This window comes from Formica exsecta, unplaced genomic scaffold (assembly GCF_003651465.1).
Source record: "Formica exsecta isolate Colony F162 unplaced genomic scaffold, ASM365146v1 scaffold33, whole genome shotgun sequence".
Classification (NCBI taxonomy): Eukaryota; Metazoa; Arthropoda; class Insecta; order Hymenoptera; family Formicidae; genus Formica; species Formica exsecta.
In genome coordinates, this window is record NW_021850553.1 from 162,134 (window position 1) to 186,638 (window position 24,505).

Sequence of the window (24,505 nt, forward strand, 5' to 3'; positions counted from 1 at the left end):
ATGAAAAGTACATGGATAATTACTGCAATATCCCCGACATTCGAGAAATATAGCTGTATTATTACGTTGATTGAACATCGCTACTAAGAACGGACCACCGGCGTGGTTTTTAATAACGATTAATAACTATTTCGGAGCATCTTCGGTGGGTTGTTAAAATTAATTGAGTCAGATCAACGGTGAAAATACAAAACGAAGTTACGCGTGTATTTGCATAAACCGATCACGATGCGAATCGCGATCGCGATCGCTTACAAACTGCTCTTTTAATACGCATCCCAATCGCCCGCGCATTTTATCCATCAATGAAGATACTATCGCGAAAGGAAAATGTTGAGGGTCGTTGATTCGCACTCAACGATTGAAGTGCGCTCGTTCTTACCGTTTTTGTTGTATTGCTGCATATTACTCCTGGTTTCTTTGACACCCTCGCGAGTGCCTAGCGACTGCCACTTGTGAATGCTATGCGCAGACATCGGTGGATAGTCGTTTTTTGCTTGGTATCCGTTATATTGAGTCCCGGTGCCGCTATCGTAGGCCCTCTGGTCCCTGTAATCGTAGTGCTGATTGATCGATGGTTTCGGCGTAGTCGTCGTCGTAGTCGTCGTAGTTGTCGTGGTCGTGGTGGTCGTCGACGTGGCGAGGGTCTCGTCCTCGTCGCCGTTGTCATCGTCCGTGTAATCCTGCGCAAGTAATATATTGGAAAATTTTTTTAAGAAATTAAATAATATAATTGGTAATATTATATATAATTATTTGCATAATAACATATATATAAACATGTGAGAAATAAACGAATATAATAAAAAAATAAAAGACAATCAAAATTAATCTTTTAATTAAAGAATTCCCGAGAGAGAAGCAAACGCGTGGTATGTTAACTCTTCGCAGCTTTAATTTTTTGATTTCTTACATTTTCGTTTTCATATGTAATAATTGAAAGAAAACTGGATAAATGATGGAAGATGAAAAAATATGTAACACTATTTACAGCCGACGCACGTGCAATGTTCGCATATATTTATCCTCGAGGCGATTCCTTTTGATCGTGGGTGGTCAACACGTCCCCGTGAACCCTCGGTAGATTTTTTCCCCGAGATAAGTTTAATAGGCGAATTTGCATCTCTCTCTTCGCGTTGTATGCACCTCTGCTTTCCCCTCCCCTTCACGATAGTCGATCCGCGAGCTCAAAGAGAGCGGGGACCTACTTAATCGCTGTCTGCAACATCTGGAGTCTTTGATGTCGAGCCGCTTAATAAAAACACGCGACTGCATGCGCTGAATCTAGGCAGACTTTCTTGGGGATTGTCACGTACTTTCAATTCCGCGTGCGTTTTCCGTTTTATTGGCAGATACGCGAATCACCTATACATATTGATGATATTTGTGGACGTAGCAATGATAAAAATTTAAGAAAAACTAATATAAAAGCGGGGGTCCAGACTTGCATATGTATTGAACACAAATCTGCATATATGTTGAAAAATATTTTTATAAATTACTTGTTTTTGAAATTTAAATATATCTTAAATCTATCATTTTATTTGTAAAAGGAAAAAGTCTCACACTCGTGTTATGTCAGTTTAAAAACGCGAAAAAATTTAAATTTGCTATTGTAAAGAAGAAAAGATTGAATGCCAATTTATCTAGCATTATACGAGCAATTGCTGTTTATAACTTTTCCGCGGACAGTAAGTACGAATTGCGAAATGAGATTTTAACGGGGATAAATTAATCGGTCTCCTGAATGAGTAGTTGGTGCAAAGCAGGCACTCGGCGATGAATCAAATTGCGCAAACGTTTACCGTGTTTATCGTGTATCGATCGTGATCGGGCCGCTCCTCTATCATTGATTGAGATGTCGACTTGTACAAAAGGATTTGTTTCCCTAATGAGAAATAGTTTCTGCGAACGAGACGAGAGTTCCTTGCATCGTGCTCTTGAGTTATTGAACTTGCAGACAGGATTTTACAGAAGCTCCTTTGTTTCTGACAACCTTCGCACACGTTGTGCAACATGTGGCTCTAACGACGAAGGTCAATTGTTTAGAAACTTCTGGTACATATGTATACTATGACATTAAAACTTAACATGTGAAGTGGTCCATATAACTGTTATATATTTGTATCATACTATATGAGATCAATAATTACTCTGTAAGTTTTAAGATTGCAGTTAATATTTGTCGTAATCAATGTTAATTTTTTTTTTTTATCTAGAAATTGGAATACATGAAAAAAATTTTTACTCTACTTTAATTATTTAAAAATCTGTCGAGGGCAACATCGTGAAAGTCAAACGGTGGCGGCTTATTTAAATCCGCCTTTTATTAAACGTCAGAATAAGAAGCTTCGATGGGGGAGGAAAAGACTCGGAACTCGAAGATTCACCATAAAATATCTGCCAAACGCTTTGATCCTCGCTCGCAGAAAGCGGATTAGACCGTCGATAAATTTAAGTGTATCGGGTATATATTCCGATGTTTAAACGTATCAAGTATATATATCCCGATATGTACTATCGTTAACGATCCCGAAGGAATCAGGATCGGTGAAGGGTCAGCCAATACCTCGGTTTAAAAATGGGCCCGCGGCTCCTCTGAATCTCGAGTTTAGATATCGTCTGCGTTCGGACGCGCAAAAATCGAATCTCTAATTTGTAAATCTCCCTTGCGTCAGTATTCATTTATTCTCCGCTTTCTATAATTTCTTAATATTTATAGTACTCTTTCCGTCTTATATCTATATTTTAAATTGTTTACTTATTTAATTTATATATATTGAATCGCGCGCACAGTTGCAGATGCACCCGTGAAAGCATCGATTCTCGAAAGCGAAGAATCACTCAGTCGCGATCGTTCGTAACGACCGTTACTCTGCATTAAAGTGCACGGAATCGTATTTACGGCACGATAAAGATAACCTTGGCAGGGTGTTAGAACGGGCCGGGATACACTTGTTATACGTACGGAGCATACACGATCGCTGTCAATGATTCTCGGAATCGAGTGCCTGGATTTTACGAGCGACCCGGGATCAAGGGTCGCCGGCGTTTCTGATTGCCGCCGAGAATTCGTCTGTCCGCGTGCTGCACGTCTGCGATTTAACGAGGTTGTGAAAATTCACGATAAAAATCTGGGGTCGTCGACATCGTTATTTAATCTATTTTCAGACAGCTCGTGCTCAAGGATTTTGCTTGTAACGACGTTCGTAACTGATAACCGACTGTTTGACTATTGTAAACTAGACCACATACATCGCTTCTGTGTGTGATAACGTCGAAAATTTTTTTTCCATTTCTCTCTGTGTCGCGTCGACGGGTAATCGCTCTACTTACGCGACTGATAATTGAATTTGGTGCGACATGTTTCACGTCTTGTTATCCCCGTTTTCAAAACTTTAATAACTTCTGCGAATGGTTTGATAAATTATAATGATGTACATCCGGATCTTTTTGTCTTCCAGCGGAATATTAATTAATTTCATCACTTTTCGAATTTTTATGTTATTATATTTGAACATCATTAGTAAAATATAATTCTTAAAAAGATACAATTTTTTTTACACGTCGTGGACTGGCAATGAGACATAAGAAGAAACTTGTTTATTGCAGACATTATCGTTGTTGCTTTTATTGCAATAAAAACATGAGATTTGATATGAATCGCTGTTTACGCGGATGATGCGATATTTTGGATTGAAAAAAGATCGGTATTTTAAAATATGCATTTTGAAAAGTTTAAATGTAAAAATAATCAACATATTTTACGAGTTAGCGTTTTATTAACGACGCTTTCGACACTCTACATAACTTTACGAGGCTACTCGCGATTGAATACGTGTATAAATCAATATGTGTAGGAATTTTCACGCGGTCGTATATTATCAAGCGATGCGGTAGCGTCGCAAAGCCAAGTATGTACATAAAAAGTGACTGGCCATGCAATTATATTCACGCTATATCTTCTAGAGATACTACCAAGTAATTTATCCGGAATTTTTGTATGATAAAGCGATAGAATAGTGCTAGAAAAAAAAAAAATGCCTATGTACGCAAATACGATAACGTCATATCTCGCGTATACATATCGAGAAAAGTGCGAAAGAACTCGTAAATTCACATAATTCGCGCTTTATCTACCGCATTATTCATCGCGCTAATACGTGTTAATTATTCGAATGCTGGCTGAGCACAGTTGCAAGGTAATCAGGTAGTATATACAATGTTTGTGGCCGCGGTAAAGCGGGTTTACCTCTTGCATCAAGACGGCGGTTAAATGCCGACAAAAAAGAAAAACCAACCGAACGGAACGCTGGTATTTCCAGCCAGTCAACGTACGACGAATGTGGTTAGAAATTAGATCGAGCAAAGAATGTCTAGAAGTGTAAAAACCCAAGAAGGGAGGGTGTAAGCGAGAGAAGGCGGTTCTCGGGGCGCCCTGAAAAACGTAGCTCACGGCGGTGCGTCGAATATTAAGAAGTATTAGTGCATAATTCGGTGCACCTCCTGTTATTAAATATTAGATTCGCCCATCGTACACGGTTGCGTAGACCACCCAAAAATCTTGCGGGGACCCGCGACGTCGCAATAATTTTTCTACGGAGATCCGCTCTCCGTATCATCGGATTTGCATAGCTTACGCGATCGACGTGATAAGTCAGTATAAAATTCAAAATTTTGAGGAGAAAAGATAAAGAGAGAGTTTGCAAGCGTGAAATAGTTGTAAATAATTGTGTTTTGCGTGAATTTTCGTAATCGAATAATTTCACAAATATTGCTATATGCGTACGCTAATAGAATCATTTATCTTAGATTTTGATTTAGCCTTGCGGCGATAATTACGACAATGTTTCATTGCCTCCGATGGACGAGTTCTCGTGGTTCTTTTTCTTCTTCTGGTGTACTCCCAAGAGAGTGTAACGTGCCCACGGCGTGTATATCCGATTGAATTAATATTCGTGCATCAGATAATGCGCTGGAAGACAATACAATAAGACTTGAGGCAAATCGATCATATTTTAGATAGCCGATCTCCGCGCTAAATAAATAAATAAACAAAACAAATGATAAAACGACCACCCACATTGAACTAAGGGCGGTTACGTTGACATATGGATACGACCGGGAGATATTTCGTTCCGTTTATATTGATAAAGCGACCAATCTTCTTTATACATTAAAGTCATAATTCAAATGTGCAAAAAAAAAAAAAAAAAAAATTTTGACTTTGATTAAATTATATTTTTTATCAACGATAAATGCCGATGTACGTATTTAAAATGTCTTAAACTATGTTTAAATGTCTTTATATAACTAAACTTGACGACATTCTAATAATATTATGACATCACGAAGCTAAACTAAAAAATTTCGATATCTTGTATCGCAGATACATTAATTACGATAACGTCGACCAATTCTATTGTTTCCGTGCTACTACTCTTGAACGCAACAAAAATGCAGAACGAAGTATAGGAGGCATGGCACGCCGACGCTGTGCGATTGCCATACAAAATGCAGTCTCGATCGTTCCGAGAAAGGAATCGAGTCGCTGCCAGGCTGTCTGCTACCGCGAGTCGGTGACATTAGACATGGACGGCCATAGACGAATCATGATCCCCATCGCAATGGCTTAAAGCTATTTATAAGAATGGCTGTGTGCCCATCGATCGATTTAATCGATATGACTACCGATTACTCGACACACCGTGAATACAATGATTTATCATATATATTTCTTAATTCACACATTGATACCTATAGAATTACATTATACCAAAGTGCATTATATTGTTAAAAGTATTTTTATGCACGTTAATAAAATTTTGAGAGTTGCAAGATTATAAATATCTTGATAAATAGATTAATTAAATGTACATAATGTATAGAAAGATTTGTTACTTAAAATATAGTTACCAGTTATATCAGAAATAGAAAAGAAAATCTTATATATAATTGCGATGGATTTAATGATATTTTTTAACATTTATACCTATGTAAAGACAAATGCTGATGTATATGTTTTAACTGTCTTAAACATTCAAATAACTAAAATTGGCACTTGTATAATTACGATATCGCGACATATTAAAATAAAATTGCGATATTTTATTATAGAATAAATAATGATGGCATCTCGCGGTTGTAAATATCACAGATACTCATAATATCATCACTTTTACAATCCAGAGAAGAGGGATTACGACTTATGCTTATTTTTATGGTACTATAAAAAGAGAAAAGAAATAAAAATCGAATGAAGCTGATAATATCTGCTTTCGTAATTAATATTTTGCCTTTCATGTGAGACATATTAATTGCCGCATGCATTTAGATTAATTAAATGTACATAATGTATAGAAAGATTTGTTACTTAAAATATAGTTACCAGTTATAGCAGAAATAGAAAAGAAAATCTTATATATAATTGTGCGATAGATTTAATGATATTTTTTAACATTTATACCTATGTAAAGACAAATGCTGATGTATATGTTTTAACTGTCTTAAACATTCAAATAACTAAAATTGGCACTTGTATAATTACGATATCGCGACATATTAAAATAAAATTGCGATATTTTATTATAGAATAAATAATGATGGCATCTCGCGGTTGTAAATATCACAGATACTCATAATATCATCACTTTTACAATCCAGAGAAGAGGGATTACGACTTATGCTTATTTTTATGGTACTATAAAAAGAGAAAAGAAATAAAAATCGAATGAAGCTGATAATATCTGCTTTCGTAATTAATATTTTGCCTTTCATGTGAGACATATTAATTGCCGCATGCATTTATTGCATCGGTATTGGCTAAAAGTCCGTCCAAGCAATAATTTCTTGGCCTTTTCAAGCTGAACGATTTATTAGCACTCTGACCACTTTCTCCATCAAACGATATTTATGCGATTACGTTTGAAATATTGCTTTATTCGTACTAGATGTAGATCCAATTCGGCGGCATTTAATTTGACGATAGAAACGATCGAAGTCGAAGTTATTTTAGTTGTTCCGACCGAAGTACGAAAGAGTTGGTCTTCGGAGACTTTTAAGAATATTTTTATCGAGGTCGTGCTACACCGAAAATAAAGTTCTTTCTATCGCAGAAATTGGCAACGGCCCAAACGGAATTCTCAAGATGAAAGTACTCGAAAGAGTGCTATCCGTCTCGTGAGAGACGTCGACACGTCTCACGGTCAAAACATTGTGAAATAAAGTTCCGATTGAAGCGTTTTATAAATAACATCGTTATATGTGAGAATATCACTGAAAATTTTTCGATCTGATTGTCATTTCGCGAAAAAAAATATTGTTGCTATTTAAGACATCTATTTTGCCGCAATACACTAGTATTTTAGTCGCAGAATAAATTATATTAATTTTGCTGAAAATGTCATTAAACGTAGCCAATCTGAAACAAACTTTAGACTAAAATTGTTTGATGGTGGCAAGAGATATTTCGCGCGGCTTGATATTTTTGACCCTTGATCCCGTCGAAGTGTTCATTGCAATTTATTTGACAGTCGTTATGTACATGATAAATCTGGTATTTCGCTAGCTGCTTTCATTAAAATTTTACACAATGTGAATTCGGTGGCCGACTAACTTATTCGACACCGATTTATCTCAGCGATACAGGATAAAAATTTAACTCGGAATGACGAAAATAACACGACGAAAGAATATCTGACATGCGTTAATAAAACATTTGCATGTTTCCTTTTGAACTGCACGTCCAATTGAGTGACACGTTGTGTGTGTGTGTGTGTTTGTATGTATGAATACATACAAGGTTTATTCTATTCAAGAAATATCCAAGCATTTCGAGAAATCTGCCAAATTCATAACAAATTTCCTGTTAATTCTGAACAGGATGCCGTTCGATTCAATTTATATTTAATTTATATTATACTCGATATTCTTTTGCTGAGAAAACTTCAACTTTAAATTTATCGACGGATTTTAGTTAAGCCGACAGAAATTCTATGTAAAAATCGATATCGAATAAAAAATCGCAGTCGAAGCGGCGAGTGGGAGTACATATGTTCCGGCGATGTGAAAAGGGATAAACAGCGAAACACGATATCCAAGGGAAAACTGTCGGATGCGCTTGTCATTCGGATCTCTTTTACGATTCAGACAACGTGTCACCGAGTGAGACAACGCGGCACATGCGACGCGTAGCTTCGGTTCTCACTATCAGAAAGAGGCAGTGTTTCGTTGATCGATTTTATGAGGCGTTTACCGATTATTTAGAGCTTTCCTTGGTCGTGAGAATCCGCAGACGCCCGTTTATGCATTCGTAATATAACTCGCGATCGATACAACACTGTCGTTTGCTCGTGTATATACTGGCACTGACATTTTTAGAAGCGATGAATCAAATGACCAGATTCTTCTCGAGCCATCCCCGCCGGTCGCTCTTTCACGGGTGGTCCACATGCCAGACCGCGGAATGACTTACGAGTACGTGACCAGTGAAACCGAGCCACTTTCGATGATTCACTCAATGATCCTCGTTTGCGGTGTCCGGCTGTCTCCAGCAACGCTTCAACGATTAATCGATTTACGACGGACAAAATGACGTGAATGACGTGAACGTCAATCAAGTCAACGAGGACGTAATTCGGGCTATCACGAACGCATCGTTTATGTTTGCTGACTCGACCGAACGCGTAACACACTGAAATGTTGAAAATAATAGAAATCTCGCCTCCACGAAGAGTAATTCTTAGAAATTTTTTGAAAAACGTCGGTTCCTCGAGTTATTCGAAACTTGTGCGACCGTAGGTCATAGGTCGTACATGTTGAAAAGGCATTTCGTATGCAACGTTGTCTGCGGCCAACATTCCCCGACCGGCAAAGTCCACTCGTACATCTTCGGCCGTAATAAATCTCGATCCAAAATTCCAAGCGACTTATTTTACTTTTTTCAAATACCAATAGCCTTTCTATTATATTCTTTTTATTGCGCAGCATTTTGTACCAATATTTTCATATAAGATTTTTTAATTTATTTGTGTAATATGTATCGTGTTTTCTTCGTGCGTTTTCTTCTTCGAATATGTTTGAGAATAATAAACATTTATAAGATGACTCAAATAGCCTTTGACACCGCTCATCTTTGCGAATGATCCAACGAGATCATCTAGAAGAATTGCTTAACATAACGCATAGTTGTCGGCTACTAAATGGGGGGAAGGTGCAACGCCTGTATGACATCATCTCGCATTCACGCCTAGGAGAACGCGGCGCGTTAGACACTCCTTAGAAAGTCTTGAGGGTAAACAAACGTCGGAAAATTTATTTATTCGCATTCGTTCAGCCCCGCTAAGAACGATAAATCTTTCGTACCCTTGTTGCGCGCGTCAAACGATAAATCCGGGAAGAAAAACCGCGCGCAACGTGAAAGATTAACAAGCGGAGTGTTAAGCGAATTCGGAGATAGTGTTTCTATCCTAGAGCGTTTATAAAGTCATCCATCATACCGAGATAATTCATTTATCATCAGCTTCTCCATCTTCAGCCGTGACATGTTTATTCTTACTAGATTATAAGCTGCGAACGGCGAATGTTGTTTACAGAAAACTTTCTGTAAGCATAATCAACCTTTATTGTTAGATATATCCGATGATTATCTGAATGTGTAAGAATATCAGGGAGAGTATTGTTCGCTAAACATGCAACCTTTGTTGCACGCAAATACGAAAGTTTTTGTATAAGTTTTTTAAAAAGGCGTAAGTTAGCGTAATAATTTATACATCACATTATAAGTAGAATAATGATCTAAATAATCCTCGACAACTATTCGATCAAATGGATTTGGATCGCTATCATACCGATGGCAACAAATGAACCGTGCAGTGTATCATTGGCTTGATATGCAATCATTACGGATTTTAAGTGGCGACTGTCAATAATTAGCGAACGCATTTATAGTGTATTCATAGACGGGCTTCACATGTTTTATAGCGCGATTTGTCTGTCACGTTTTCTTATAAAATTACCGTTTATTTCGAAAGTTGATAAAAATAAAAATCTCGGATAATTAATGGCGAACGCATTTATAGTGTATTCATAGACGGGCTTCACATGTTTTATAGCGCGATTTGTCTGTCACGTTTTCTTATAAAATTACCGTTTATTTCGAAAGTTGATAAAAATAAAAATCTCGCGAAATTCTTCATAAAATTGGTGATTTAGATGTTTTTTTTTCGCACATTATAAAAAAATTTTCGACGAATAAGCCAGCTAATTCACGAATTTAAGAGTATTTTTTACAATGTTAGAACGTATGGCGATGCTGAGAAACATTCTACATTCAGTCAGCTCTAGACGCGGTTCATCCTACACGAGGGTCACAAACCGTGTAAGCTAACGACTCGCCTTGGGCACGGTTGTTTCATCTTCCAAGTAAAATCCACCCTCTTGGTAGACCCGTTACCTGCTATGCTAATTGACCGGTAATGGGTTCAACGAAATCATTATTACTTTGGAGCGATGGATCAACCGCGGTGGGTTATTAGCAACAATATAACGGTTGTCTTTGCAGACACCGCTTGCGCGAGGTGCCGCAAGAAAAAAAATCAAATATTATATATAATTAAACACCGAGCGGGGCGGGCCGTCAAGGTTTCAGTTTTGCGACAAACACTCGTTTCGCGCCAGAAAACAGGATGAGGCGGATCCGATTTAATCACCTTATTTCGGGCTCCAAAATATGCAGATTTGATCTCGCGTGCAGAAGCAGACATATACAAGGGAGAAACGAGAAAGAAAGAGGGAGAGACGGAGAGAGAAACATCACACATGGACAACGGCCGGGCAGTGTCGCGGCGAGATAAAAATAGCTGACCCGCATGAAAATGATCGCCCAGAGAATCTTCATTTAACCCGCACAGTGCATGTCAGACCGTCGCGCGTCGCGACAGTAATCAGGTCTGTTATAATATTTTTGCGCAATGCGTCTCGGCACGGTATTGTCGGCGCGCGTGCGCTCCACGTCATCCCGCGAATGAATATTAATATTCAGGTTTGGTCTCTCTCTCTCTCTCTCTCGTGTGTCTCGCATGATCACCTTGTACGTATACCACATTCGTTCCCAGATCGCACAATTAAGGCGACAGAATGAGCGAGTTATGCAAACTTACATGCCACGCGATCTACGTGGTCGAAAAATATGCGGAAAGTCGAGAATAGTCGTAGGGAGATCGGCGGTTTTCTCAGAAGACAACTTGTAATACAAGAATAATACGTTCTCCAAAAAAGTCAACGGCGATATTAAGAAAATTAAGGAGCGGCGGAGTGACTCACACAACTGCAATTCTTGTCGTGCTGTTTGCACTCGAGATGTTTTATAGCGGTGTCATGCCTAGGACTCGTGATTATATGCAGAACGCATCCGCGTTGCGAATTAAAAAATATCTGGTGTAATTGCACGACACTGCATAGAATCGCGAACCGTTTCCCTTTGGTATCGTGTATGTCAGGTAATAAGAGTTACTAGGTAGGTAATTTACGGACACCCCCTATCGCGGAGGAACAAGCAATTAGCGAGATTTAATTGTGCCACGCATCATCATCGATGCTATAATTTGATCCCGAGCAACTTCGCGTCCGCAATCGTTCGAGATTTTTTTTTTGCCGTTTCTCACTTTTTTTGAACTTTCTTGAGCCGCGGCTCCTGTGTAGTTAAGTGTCGGTAAAAAGCATAATCGATAAAGGATCGAGGTGTGCAACAACTCATAAATCGTAATTTATCGCCGTGATACCTTATATTCTAATTACTTCTCACGTCTTTATTCAGAAGAGAGAAACTTCCGATGCAAACTGTCTTACTGTTTGTCTTTGTTAGTATTATATATATATTTATAAATTTCTTCTTTATTTTTTAATTTATACGCTTTTATTTTGTATATTATCTATTTTTAAAATTGTAATAACCATTTTATTTAACGAGATAATAAATCTATTCCTGAAAATAAATGAATATCAGTGGTATGTGCATAGAGAAACGGATTTCGTCAAAAGTACCGTTAGGTAAACATAAATATGCATTAGATTCTCTCGTCATGACAATTTACAAGAGTAAGGCCGCGTATCATTCTATTGTTAAATAAATGAAGCTACGCACGTATAATACATCTCGTTCGCGTGTTGTTTTAACTGTAAGACAATGTCGAGCGATGCATAGATAACACATAGCACCGTTATCCGCGCGATGTCCTCTTCGACTGTCTTCGGAACGACTTTTACACTTGTGGACCAGTTTCCAGCTGGCGATGCGTAAGTCATTAGCGAGCTGCGTAAGAACGCGTTAGATAACTGAATGTGCGTTCGTGTTTCATCAGATGCAATTGGATTTTATTGTCAACACAAGTGCGCTTTAAATTTAATATTGTGTTCTTAAATAATAATATCGATGAAATAAATCTTCGAAGAGAATTCGATCTTAGAAGCGGTTGATCTTGCTGACATGCTTTTTTCTAATGCGACTGTCAGCATGATCGACTACGCGACCTCTTTCCGCGTTGATGGTCAACGGTTGTTATTAGGCTATTACGTTATTAATGGTAGGTTTGCTACACGCTTTATATTTTGTGTTACTAAACCAGTTTCGAATTAGCGGTTAAACCAGCCGGACGCGCTCGACCGACTCTGGAAGATGTAATTTATTGACATTTGTCGCACACATGTCGGCGATGCGTGCGCGCAGACACTGTATAAGTCGAAATGCCGGCGACCGGTGCGTAATCGATCACGCTTGATTTATCGATAAATAGTACCTTAATGCGTTAGTTGGTATTTATTGTGTTACGCGATACTATAACGTCACGAGTATACAACAAATATGGAATATGTATGATTTCTTTCCTCGCGATCACACGATTTAGGCGAAAATCACGATTTGACGTATTTGAATTTTTAATTACTCGCGTCGGTCATGTCTCGTACGCGAGTTTGCATCTACGATACCGCACGTTCTTTCGAGAATGTCTTTAAGTCCGGGATAAATAACGGGAGATCAGATACACCCGCGTACATGCGGCGCATAAATTACTTGTCCGATCGCGTCACGCCTGATCATGCTTGAACACGCTTTCGGTGAAAGAGGGAAAACGTTACTAACAGTTCATTTGATTTATACACCTCATTACTATACAACAAATATGCAATATGCATGATTTCTCTCCTCGTGAAATATTGTCTTATTGTGTCGCTGAATATTTTTGACACTTATCGCTTCTATATTTATATCTATTGCCTGACTTGTTGCGTCGAACACGTGGAGTCTCCGACAAGGTGTTAATAAGGTATTACCTAAAGTCTGCGTCGCGACAGAGGGAACGCGGGGACGCTAATTAAGATAATTAGCCGGTGATAAGGCGTATTGTCGCACGTACTTTTAATTGCCATTTTCTTCAATAATCGGCGACACTTACAGGCCTATTACGATAATTAATATCGTTGTGGTATTCCGCGAAAACAATTCCTTGTTACGTCGCGACTTTGCGCATCATATATACCTTCTTCTTTTCCGATCTTTCTCATCGTCAGATGAGAATGTCGAAAGAGAACTCGGGATATTTTCCTTACCTCTCTCGGGTTGATTTGTAGTTATTTGCGTAAACACGATGGTTGTCGTCAAGTCTTAAACTTTGCGACAATGAGTTGTCCGGCATTTTCTATTAACCGCGAGTCACAAAGTTTTCAGAATTGAGGGCAGAGATATGAGGGACGTTGCACCACGACGAAGTAAATCATTCATTCATAACGATTCAGCGGTGTTTACGATATTACTAATGAGATTTTGCGTTGGGAATATAACTTTCTTTGCTTTTTCTCTTATTGTATTAGAGAGTTTAGCGTTACGAAATATCTCGAACATTAAGCTTGCTCGGAGAAAGCGCGAACATCAATTTTGTTCGTAGGGAACCAGGAAGCACCAATCATCTTTGACCTTTACGCACTTTATTTTATCGTACTCGCCGTTATTTAATCATGAGCGCATTTAAATGCGGCGATTATTACAGACTTTTATTGTGAAAGGAGTACCAATGTCTCGGTTCTCACAAGTTTCTATTCAATATCCCGTACTTGACGACACGTAGGACTAGTTTCCTTATCGCGGTATTGTACTCCATAGGTATTCGACTGCCTACGAGATTCTAGTCATATTCAAAGAGCCACTTGACCGCCACCTTTGTGTAAATACCGGCTGCCACCGTCGCGCTTCAAAACGCGAGGTCTCATTGAGCTACGGCCTTAACCCGATACCCGCTGATACAAACGGGTGGTTTTCAACGACTCGGAGATATTCTGTGACTAATCGTGAGCGTGAAGCCGTGACGCAACAAAAGACGCTTTTAGAGTTACGCCGCTCGTTGAAACGTCACGGCGACAAAATGCTCAGCCAAGGTTTTACGGGTTACATCTTCATTCTAGACGGACGACAGACGTGACCTAATTGATCATTTGCCATTAATCAAGAAGCAATATCGAGAAATAGTGATATTGAGAATTTGTTATACCAGCTTATTCCCGCGTCCGCGATTGATGAATAAAGGCCGCCGAACTAAAAGGATTAATGCAACGACGATTATTTTTCATATTCCGAGTTATCGAATTTTTCAAAATTTTACAAAATATATTCCGACATTGCTCATTATGTTGATAAAAGTACTATATCGTTGCGCAATCGTAAGATCAAAGCAATACGACACGACGACAATGACAACAATGACAATGCGATTTCTTCTCAATACGAGAGAAGCCGTTGAGGGATCCGCCGTACGGCAGTCACACATACTCAACCTTCATTCGTAGACAGATTGGAAAGTGATTAGAGCGACCCACGTGGGACCCTCGGGGAGAAGGAGCAGAGGAGGACAGAGCGAAGCCGTAGGTAATTAGCCCTGCACTGCTAATGGAAACGCACTTCCCGCAGGCATTCGGTGTTTCGTTCATGGACGCGCCGTTATCAAGTGACGCGAGACGCATCGACGACTCACATCTCGATCATCGTCTCGGTCAAGAGCCGCTTCCTGCGAAGTGAGTGTGATGACAGCGCGCTTCGCTTACTCCCGGCAAGTCTCTCCCGGTCGTAGTCCCATCCGGGCAAATAAACAGAATATCTTCGCGCACCGTTCGCGCTTGTGTGCTCGCTCAAGCCAGACGTGTAAGCGCTTCAGGGACCGGTTTCTAAAATGGGATTTAACCCTTCCTCGATCGGATATCGTCTCACGGATTAGGAGGGGACGTGACTAATTCTCCATATATTACTCCGATTTATCGTCGACTCCGCGAACGGAAAATTTACTCGCTCGCAAAGTGTTCCATGGACATTGTCGATGGTGAAATTCTAACAAACTTGGCTGCGAGAAGTCTCGTATCTTAGCAAACTGACAAATTGTGTCGATGTTTTAATGCCAACGAGCTTCGCCACCCACGCATAATACTCGTTCGCGCGATGCTCTCTCTCTTTCTCTCTCGGGTTCTTGAAGCTTTCTCGTCAAGAATTTGCATTCGTATATTACTAGATCGTTCGATATTATATCGCGCGATGAGATGCCTGGGGTCGCAAGTATGCGCCCGAGGAGACGCGTCTCTTTCGCGCCGAAATAGCAGCGACTGAAGATAGACGTCTCACGCGCGCCCGGTGTCTAGCTGGCGAATGTAAACCGCGTTGGAGTCCGTGCCGCGAGCGGGTCGTTGCTCTTCTGGATAGGTTTGAATAGAACTTACATCCGTGATTCCGTTTTAGAATGACCCGCCGGGCGATAACTGACATTTCGCGATCACACACCGCCGATCTCTTTTTTTTTTTTTGCGTTGATTAAATATAATACATCAAGCATTTTCTTGTACCAGTCGGTTTTCAATAATGCATATTTTATCTTTGCTGCAACTCTCGATTGCGCGCGATAATATAGATGCATCGGTAAGATAAAGAAATAACGAAAGAGGTAATTAGTCGCTAAACTTTCTATGCTAATTTTACCGTGCGGTTTATCCATGACATAAATGTCACCGTAAATGAACGAATCAACACTCGAAATATCTGCGTCATTATCTGGTAGCACGGGAATGCGAAAACACGAATTTTTACTTATGCAAATTAGACATAATCGAAAGTGTTATCTTAATGTGCGCATTTAAGATTAGAACAGAGTGTGCGAAATGAAATTCAATTTTACTCTTTACATAGGTGTAGATATTATATAATGATAGATCACTTTGTAGATATGTATAATGATAGATTACTTTATTTGTACACATTTTTATCGTTCTATGTGAGTTTCGAATGTAAGCGAATGGCAATTGAATTACGCACGCATGTATGACTTGGCGAAACTAACAATACACCTGCCGCCTTTAAATCATTTGTGAGAACGATCGATGAACACCGACAAATTCGCCTTACCATGCCATTAATATAATTCGCGCGGCAAGATAAACGTCTAATAATATTGCGAAATCATTACTTTGTACTGACGTGTTGCCAATGAGTGACCTCGATGACGTCGAAGTTGTATCATTTATAAATGTGGGAAAACCGACTCGGTAATGCTCGCAGATCGCGACACAACAAGATAAAATGTTAATGATGCATCACATTTAGTGTTTTAATCCGTTCAATTTGCATATATATCGATTATGATGTTTCTAATGCAAAATCTGCAATGTTTGATTTTATACGAATGATAAATCTCGAGACTGTGATTTATCCAGATACAAAACTAAAGAAAGAAAAAAATATTGTTTTTGCTCGATAGCCGTTGAAATGTCAAAGTTATCGTACGCATTATTAAAATGCCAGAGTCAAAAGCGACGTTCAGAAAAATTCCACAACATTCGCAATAAGTTGCCGGGTTAGGTGTGGTAGCCTTTATATGGTAGCGACAAAACGCGAGAAGCAGACGGGGGACGATCGAGATTAGCGGATCGGCGTTCATATTTCTGCGGAAGGAAGCCGACATAGCGCAATAATTAACGTAACAGCGTCCTAACCATAGTATCGCGATAATTCTCATGCGCATTTGGCGGCTATAAATTTGATCGCATGGTTTCCTATTTTCTACGCACACGTGCAATCGAGTCGCTCCGCCGAGCACACGCCATTTTTTCGGTAGTACCAGTATCGTTGCTTACATCACTGATAGCCTTGCCCTCTCTATTACTCAGATACTATACTATTATCGTCGCGCAATGATAGTCCTTTATTGTGATAAGTACAAACTTAGCCATGCGAGGAAAGACGGAGATCGTTAAAATGGAAGGTTAACCTTCCATTTGGTTGTGTCTGTGTGTATGTGATATCTTATTCGCGAGAATAGAGAATATATTTTGATAAGGCTAATCTCTCGCGCGTTACCCGCGTATCAAGATTATTACGAACTTCTTCTGGTAATAAAACGCATGTGTTTCATAACTAATAATCGCGCCGAAAGAGAGACAAAGATATAAATCCGTTTCGACAGTGCGGATCATTTTGCGCCGTGCTAGACATAATTGAATGGTAATACTCTTCCGAGAAGCATGTAACATTATAGCAATGCATGCTCACGGTGAGGTGCATTAAACGCACGCACGCACGTACGCACGTACGCGTCTATGATAAACTCGGCTCGATTCGGATCGTTTTGCACGTGAAGCTTTTGCCAAGATCCCATTTGGGTCTGTTTCCGCGAAAATCGTTGCATAGTTTCTAAAAGTCACGCTCGTTATTTGTACAAATTTCTCCTAACTTTTATTAAAGAATAATTTCATCTATTTTATAGTAAATATATAATTCAATTTATACGAGATATTAATTATTGGTTTGAATCATCGTATCAAACATTTGTTGTTTTTTTATTATTTTTGAGTAAATTTTTATTTTAATGATATCTGAGATATCAAGAAAAACGCAGATGCTTTTTAAATCTTGCCTATTATTATATCATTACAAATATCCTTCAACGATGTGTTAATGCCATTTAAATTCAGATGGAGATCAATCATTTTAATTAGCTTGCCTTCGCTATTTACCATGCTATTAATGACCATACCGAACATTACAATGATTATACATGGTGTCGGTACCGATAAGACTTCATTCATAAGCAAATCAGTGGATGATAATTACACGATGAATCAGTAATGACCGCGGATATAATAAATCTTAGCTGACATGTCGTTGATGATTTTTAAGATGCTAAAACATGTGTTTTAAATGACGAGTAAAATTATATATCGCGCAAACAAAAATATATTACAATAAGATAATACACAATTTATCGCAACTGCTCTCGTACAGCTTTGATTGAAATCTTTGCCGTGTAAAAATCCCGTCGACTTTCTACGTTCTCCTGCCATGTTTGTGTAAGAATTACTAGCGTATCGTTAATTGAATGTAATCATTATTTCGCCACGTCAATATTTTATCTACGATGCATGGCAATGACTTCCTTGTACACGGTGGGTGTGTCTAGATCATTTCATCATGATTTTTTTTTGGAAGCCCGTGTGATCCTAACCAACCTAAGATATTAACATTATGCAATTAAAAAAACTTTATCCAATCGATGATTCTCGATACACTTGCAAACATAATTCATTGATCAAAAATATGTGATTATATAAGAATTTATATGGCTGCATAAAAGAAATAAATGATGATTTATACTAAGCATTCACTATTTTACTGGAATTAAATTACACGGCAGAAGAATGTCGCCGAGAAGTATTGGGAAATATTGCACGATGATTAATCTATCATATACATCGACGATACGTATTTTAATGTAACTCGGTAAATCCGAGGTGACACGCGAACGCTTAGAAACTCGCGCGGAATTATTACGACAATTATTATTTGCATAAGACGATATATAAATTCCGGGCGGAGACACGCGAGAACTTGGCGATGTTGAGAGTTATCCGCACCGTAAATCTGGACGATCACCGGCGCGATATTCTTGTCGCGACGGAATGCTTGCATCGCGAAGAGCTTCTTGTTGTAGGATTATTGTAGGATTACCATTAAATTATCTCAATAGTCGTTATGGATTCTGTTACTACGTAGCTAACATGAGCAATATTGACAATAATATGAGCAACGTACTATATAACGTTGGTAATAAAAAATGTAAAAGGTGGACAGAGGTAATGAGGGCAACCTTACAGCAGACGAGAAATGTGAAGCATTGGGTAATATCGTGAAAATTGTTGCAAGATATTAGAAATATCGCGCGGTCTATTGGCGGCAGTTGACTTTTTTTGTCCGCTGTCGCTAATAATAATTCTGTTGCGAAGTGGCTTACGAACGGAACGACACATTACTGTGTGTAAGACGAGAAAATTAATTTCACGCCGCATTACGCGTCATGTCGGCGAAAAAAAGGATTCCATTTGGCAGCTGTCACTTGATAAATATCGCGGAATGTCATACCTATCATTCTTCTTGAATTAACGCATACATTTTTCGTATACGTCTCTTACTTCGAGGGAAACGACTATCGCTCGCGGTAGTCACTTTTCTACGACATTTATAGGCGAGAATTAATTTCCATAACGAGGGCGCGACATCTACTCGCGAGACCGAGCGCGTATTTATTTATGGACGTTACGAGCGCGTGGGAAGAACAAGACGTCGTCTCCAGAGATGAGCGTCCGTCTGATTGCCATGTAACAAGCGAATTTAAATCTTTAGGGACGCGCGCGGTGTTTAGATATATCGGGTTTCACGCACACAATTTCTTGCGTGCATTTTAATTGAGCGCAACAATGGTCAAGACGTCATCTGCGATGCGTCGTTATTTCTCCGCGAGTCACACGTGTAGATAACATAAGGATTTGGTGGGCAATTTAATGTGAACCTCCTACGCACTCGATGATTGCATGTTAAATTTTACTGACTTTATATGGATATACAGGATCAATTATTTAAGTTTTATAAAATGTTAATTACAATCCAATGGAGTAATCAACGTCACGTGGCAAGCGATGAGCGTAGAGAGTCATTTGCGATCACAGTATCGCTAGAGTGATTAAGAAATAACGGGATGCCGCTTCTTTTTCTCAGAGGATTCGTCAAGTTCAATCGCGATGAGGTCACACATTCTCCTTTTTGCGCAACTCTTCAATACAGATCGGCTCGCGTGAAAAAAGAAGAAAAAAAAAAAAACACGCGTGCCTTTGCGCGCGCCGCTTAATTACCTCCTCGCAACGTTTATAGCCGGTTAATAGTCTTGTCGCGCGCGTTTCTCCCTCGTGGCGACTCTAAGCCTTTACGTTACCGCGCGGGAATTCAATTCTTTTCGTTGCGAGAGCTCGAAGGGAGCCCGCCGCGAGTCCCCGTCTCGTATTTTACGCGATCATCGTGACCGGCGCGTTCAATTATCCTTTGGAAAGGAGCAGGATAACGCGCTCGATTTACGTGCCGGCCTGTCATGATGGACGATGCGTCGCAGAATTCCCTTGAATCGCCAATGGCGCAATTATAGAGCGAGAATATCGTGTAAAAATGAATAAATTGTATAAAAATGGATTCGATAAATTAGTTAAAATTATTTAATTTCGCGAATTGTAATTTATATTCTTCGTATAAATCATGGATTGATATACCAACCGACGCGCAATCCCGGAAATCAAATCGATCGTTTGCGATGATCGATGTATTATATGCAAAATGATTCTGTAATTGTTGTGTTTAAACAACGTGTATTTACATATATTATAATAAAGATCTCATTAGACGAGATTTATCGAGATACGTACGCGCTTTATAGAAGAATGCAATTATCTTAGTGCTTGTCGACTGCCGATTGACGCCTACACGAAACATGTCTTGCAGCAAAGGCAAAAATAATAAAGATGAATAGATGCACTTTATATAACGAATTTTTTTTCATTCTCTATATTGCGTATTAATTTATTTATATAATCATTAAATTGCTGCAATGCCAGCAGTCGTATTTACAATTGATAATGACTACTGATAACGATAGTGTTAAAAAAGATGTAAGTATTAAATATAAAAAAATGAGGCAATCTTTTCATCAACGAAAGACTAGAATAATCAGGAAGGGAAAAAACAGGCGCAACAAACGTAGCAGTAAACAAGCAGTCCATTGTCGAAGTTATTGGGTCACTCGTTTACACCTACGGTGTAACGTAAAACCTGCACGGCTTGTTACATAGTCGGAGCTGTAAATATTGGTTATACGTGAGAGCACATAATGTATAAGTATCGTAGAGTAGATGCGAGAGATACGCAGAGCAAACACGTTGCCGGAACATCTAGAGTAAACATATGTCGGGCCTACCGAGTGTGTGAAAGAAGCACGTGTTTTCTCAAAAGACTTGTCGCGTGCGAGATCGAAAGGCGATGGCCGGGGACTTTATGCACTTGGCACGGCAACTCGCATCCCTGGCATTCACTTGCATCGCGGGTTGCGGCAGAGAAAAAATTCGCGTTCGCATATTTCAAGATATTATATTTTTTAATGGGAAAAAATGAAAGAAACGAAAGCTGAAATTTTCGAAACTGTTATAAAATTTTTTTATTTATTTTTTGTTTCTATTATTTCGAATGCCAGAAATCATTTTGAAAGATATCAAAGTTTTTTTAGGAATGAAACAAAACTCTATCAGTGACATAAAAATTATTAAAAAACACTACATAATTGCACAAAATCGCATTGTAATAAATTTTAAGACAAGCGTGAGGGAATTCGAATAATCTTTCCTTGGCATGGCAATAAATCGTCAATGATACCGATAAACGATTGATAAATGAAACGTTTGAAAGCCAATCCGCGATATGTGGTCAAGTTGATTACATGTTAATTAAGCCTACCACCTGGCGCAACGTCGAAAGGCGAAGCGGCATTACGAAAATTCCTACGCTCTTTGATGCGCGTCCGAGATGTGTGATGTATTAATTATTTATATATCACCAAGGCGTGACGGTAATGATACGTTAATGAGGACTTTCGATAAGAAGCCCGATTAATCATCTTGGAATCGAAAGACTTGACGTTCGTGATCTCGTGCGCGATATGTTATCGGCATATTTAAAGTAACGTTCACTTTTCTCTATGCAAATATGTAACGCGACATAATAATTATCGATCATTTGCATAAATTTTATAAATCCGGCTAATAGAATATAAATTTTTTTTACACGCGTTTAAGAGCGGTGGCTTAAAACATATGTTAATATATATATTTAATCGAATAATAAAGAAAACAAATCGAACACGCGTGAGGGAATTATTTATGAATAGATGTCGCATACATATCTCTCTCTCTCTCTCTCTCTCTCTCTCTCTCTCTCTCTCTGACAGCACATTGTATGTAACCCTGCAATAGATACACTTAGCTATGCCTGCAGGATATTTGCGTTAATGCTTATTTGACTATGCAAATTCTCGTCTGGATATATTAATTATTCAGCTGCTAGAACGAAGCGTAGGCTTTGTCGGGTATGCAATGAACAACGCGCACTCGCATGTTGGACTTGTATGTTAATCGACTCTCGTGAGTGCGGCACAAATTAAACGATTTTTAAATACAATAGTTTCGCTCGTGTTACAGGATAGAAGCCAAATTTGATCTATATCACAAAAATTCATAGTCAACACACACGATAAATTTATTCAACGCCGCAGGATGAAATCTTTCGACAACGTTATTTATTATCAATACAACATTATTTTTGTATGCACTTATGATATCGAGTCGGCGACAATTACCGTTCGACGCTGATCGACCGAATCGTATTATAATTATTAAGATTGTTCGTATTAAAAACGACAAGGGCGATTAATCAAGCCGAGCGCGAATTACGATGAGACGCGCACGCGCACGCGGAGTTGCATTTTAGAGATAAATTGGCTTATATATATTGTACTATCCGGAATAATTACCGACGACGACGACCGGCAATGTGTGTGCATGTGTGCGAGCGGAATAAATCATACTTTACGACGCTGTAGCAAACCGGGATCGCGGCGACACGTACGCGTTTTCGCGCGGCGGCGTATTATTAAACGCAGCGTAAAACGCTTTTCCGCAACAACGGGCAGCGCGCACTGTAAATTAAGTGCTGGCGACGTCTCTTTCATCCGCAGATGACGGTAGGCGATATTAACGTGGATTTCTCGCCTGTATTGTTTGAGAAAATAAATAAATTAAAAAATAAATATTTTATTGCCCTCCGTATATATATTATATATGCATCATATATTTTTCCCTTGAAACTTTTGTTGAAAGAATTTTTCTAACTGTATAACTAATAGAGATAATTTATAGTTAAAAAGTGAAATGCCTATATATATCTTTTTTTCTATCAAAATTTAAAATAATTTTGGATATATAGTTATTTGCATTTGTCATTGTGACGCGAGCTTTTCGACGTTGCGTAAATAAATCGATATTAGCTGCAAACGGCACGTATAATTATCGTAGCCCCAGGATGGCACAATTGCCGCGCAAAAAAATGCTAGTTAATCGCAACGTGAAACGAATAATATTTATGTCGGCGTCAGCGTAATTTCTTGAAAGCGGCGCACGCTGTTGAAACACATCATCGATCTAAAAGCAATGTTGAAAGCCAGTAGAGCTATTAAAATTTCATTCAGCGACAACGATTTAAATCCGTCGAGTCTTTCAGTCGTCTTCTCTCGATGGGCTTCCCCGCAATAACGAGGGCCAATGAAAACGACCGTAAGTTCGTAAACTTCGGGGGCACCCATGTGCGCTTGTGGATCGTCAGCTTGAGCCTCGTTCTCGTTTTAGGAGCGTTTTTCTAGAGTTATAACGAGACGTCGCGAGATCAAGAGCGATCCGAGCGAATTATAGGAACTAATCTTGTGGTAACGCATGAAACGGCTCACTCTCACGACTTTCGGCTTCTTTCTTTAATTTACAAAGAAGCAGATATATCATACCCGGTGGTTCTGAAATCGCTCGTATAATTTTTAAATTGCTCGTCTTAAACATCTTTTAGGAGTAACTTTATAATATACATTATCGCTAAATGAACTCGTGCACTATTTTGAAGGAGTCATCAAAGAAGCCTGATTTCGCCATGCGAAACATATGTCGTCCATGATATAATGATGTAGACGAAATTGTGGAATGTAATGAATCTCGCGACATCGCAGCGTAACCGGACAGCGAGCAAGTAGCCGGTCCTTATCGGGGCAAATTGGACGGGCGAATTGAGCGATTAATTTTATGGTAACGACCGAAACACAAGCATCTCTCACGGTCGTGCCGCGAGCATAAAGCTTTTTTTATGACTGGTATGTGCGGGAAGAGCGAGCTTTCATGCCTCGAGTGCGTCTTTCTGGGCCACCCAAGATCGCGATCGGTTTATAAGGATGCACAAAGACTCGGTCCGGCATTGATTAATAAAATTAATTCCGCCGGCGTAGCATGCGATCGTATTTGTATGCATGAGGAGTCAACGTATCGAGTTAATGCATTAGGGAATTAGATAAGAAAT

General features: G+C 39.1%; 1 protein-coding gene across 1 annotated transcript in view; it reads right to left on the reverse strand.

Annotated features, from left to right (window-relative positions):
* The window catches only part of LOC115238279 (DNA ligase 1-like), a 40,577-nt gene that overhangs the window by 3,879 nt on the left and 12,193 nt on the right, over positions 1-24,505 (reverse strand). The window contains exon 2 of the mRNA XM_029811962.1: positions 383-683. Coding sequence (XP_029667822.1) covers positions 383-683 — 301 coding nt within the window. The remainder of the gene's footprint in view (positions 1-382; positions 684-24,505) is intronic.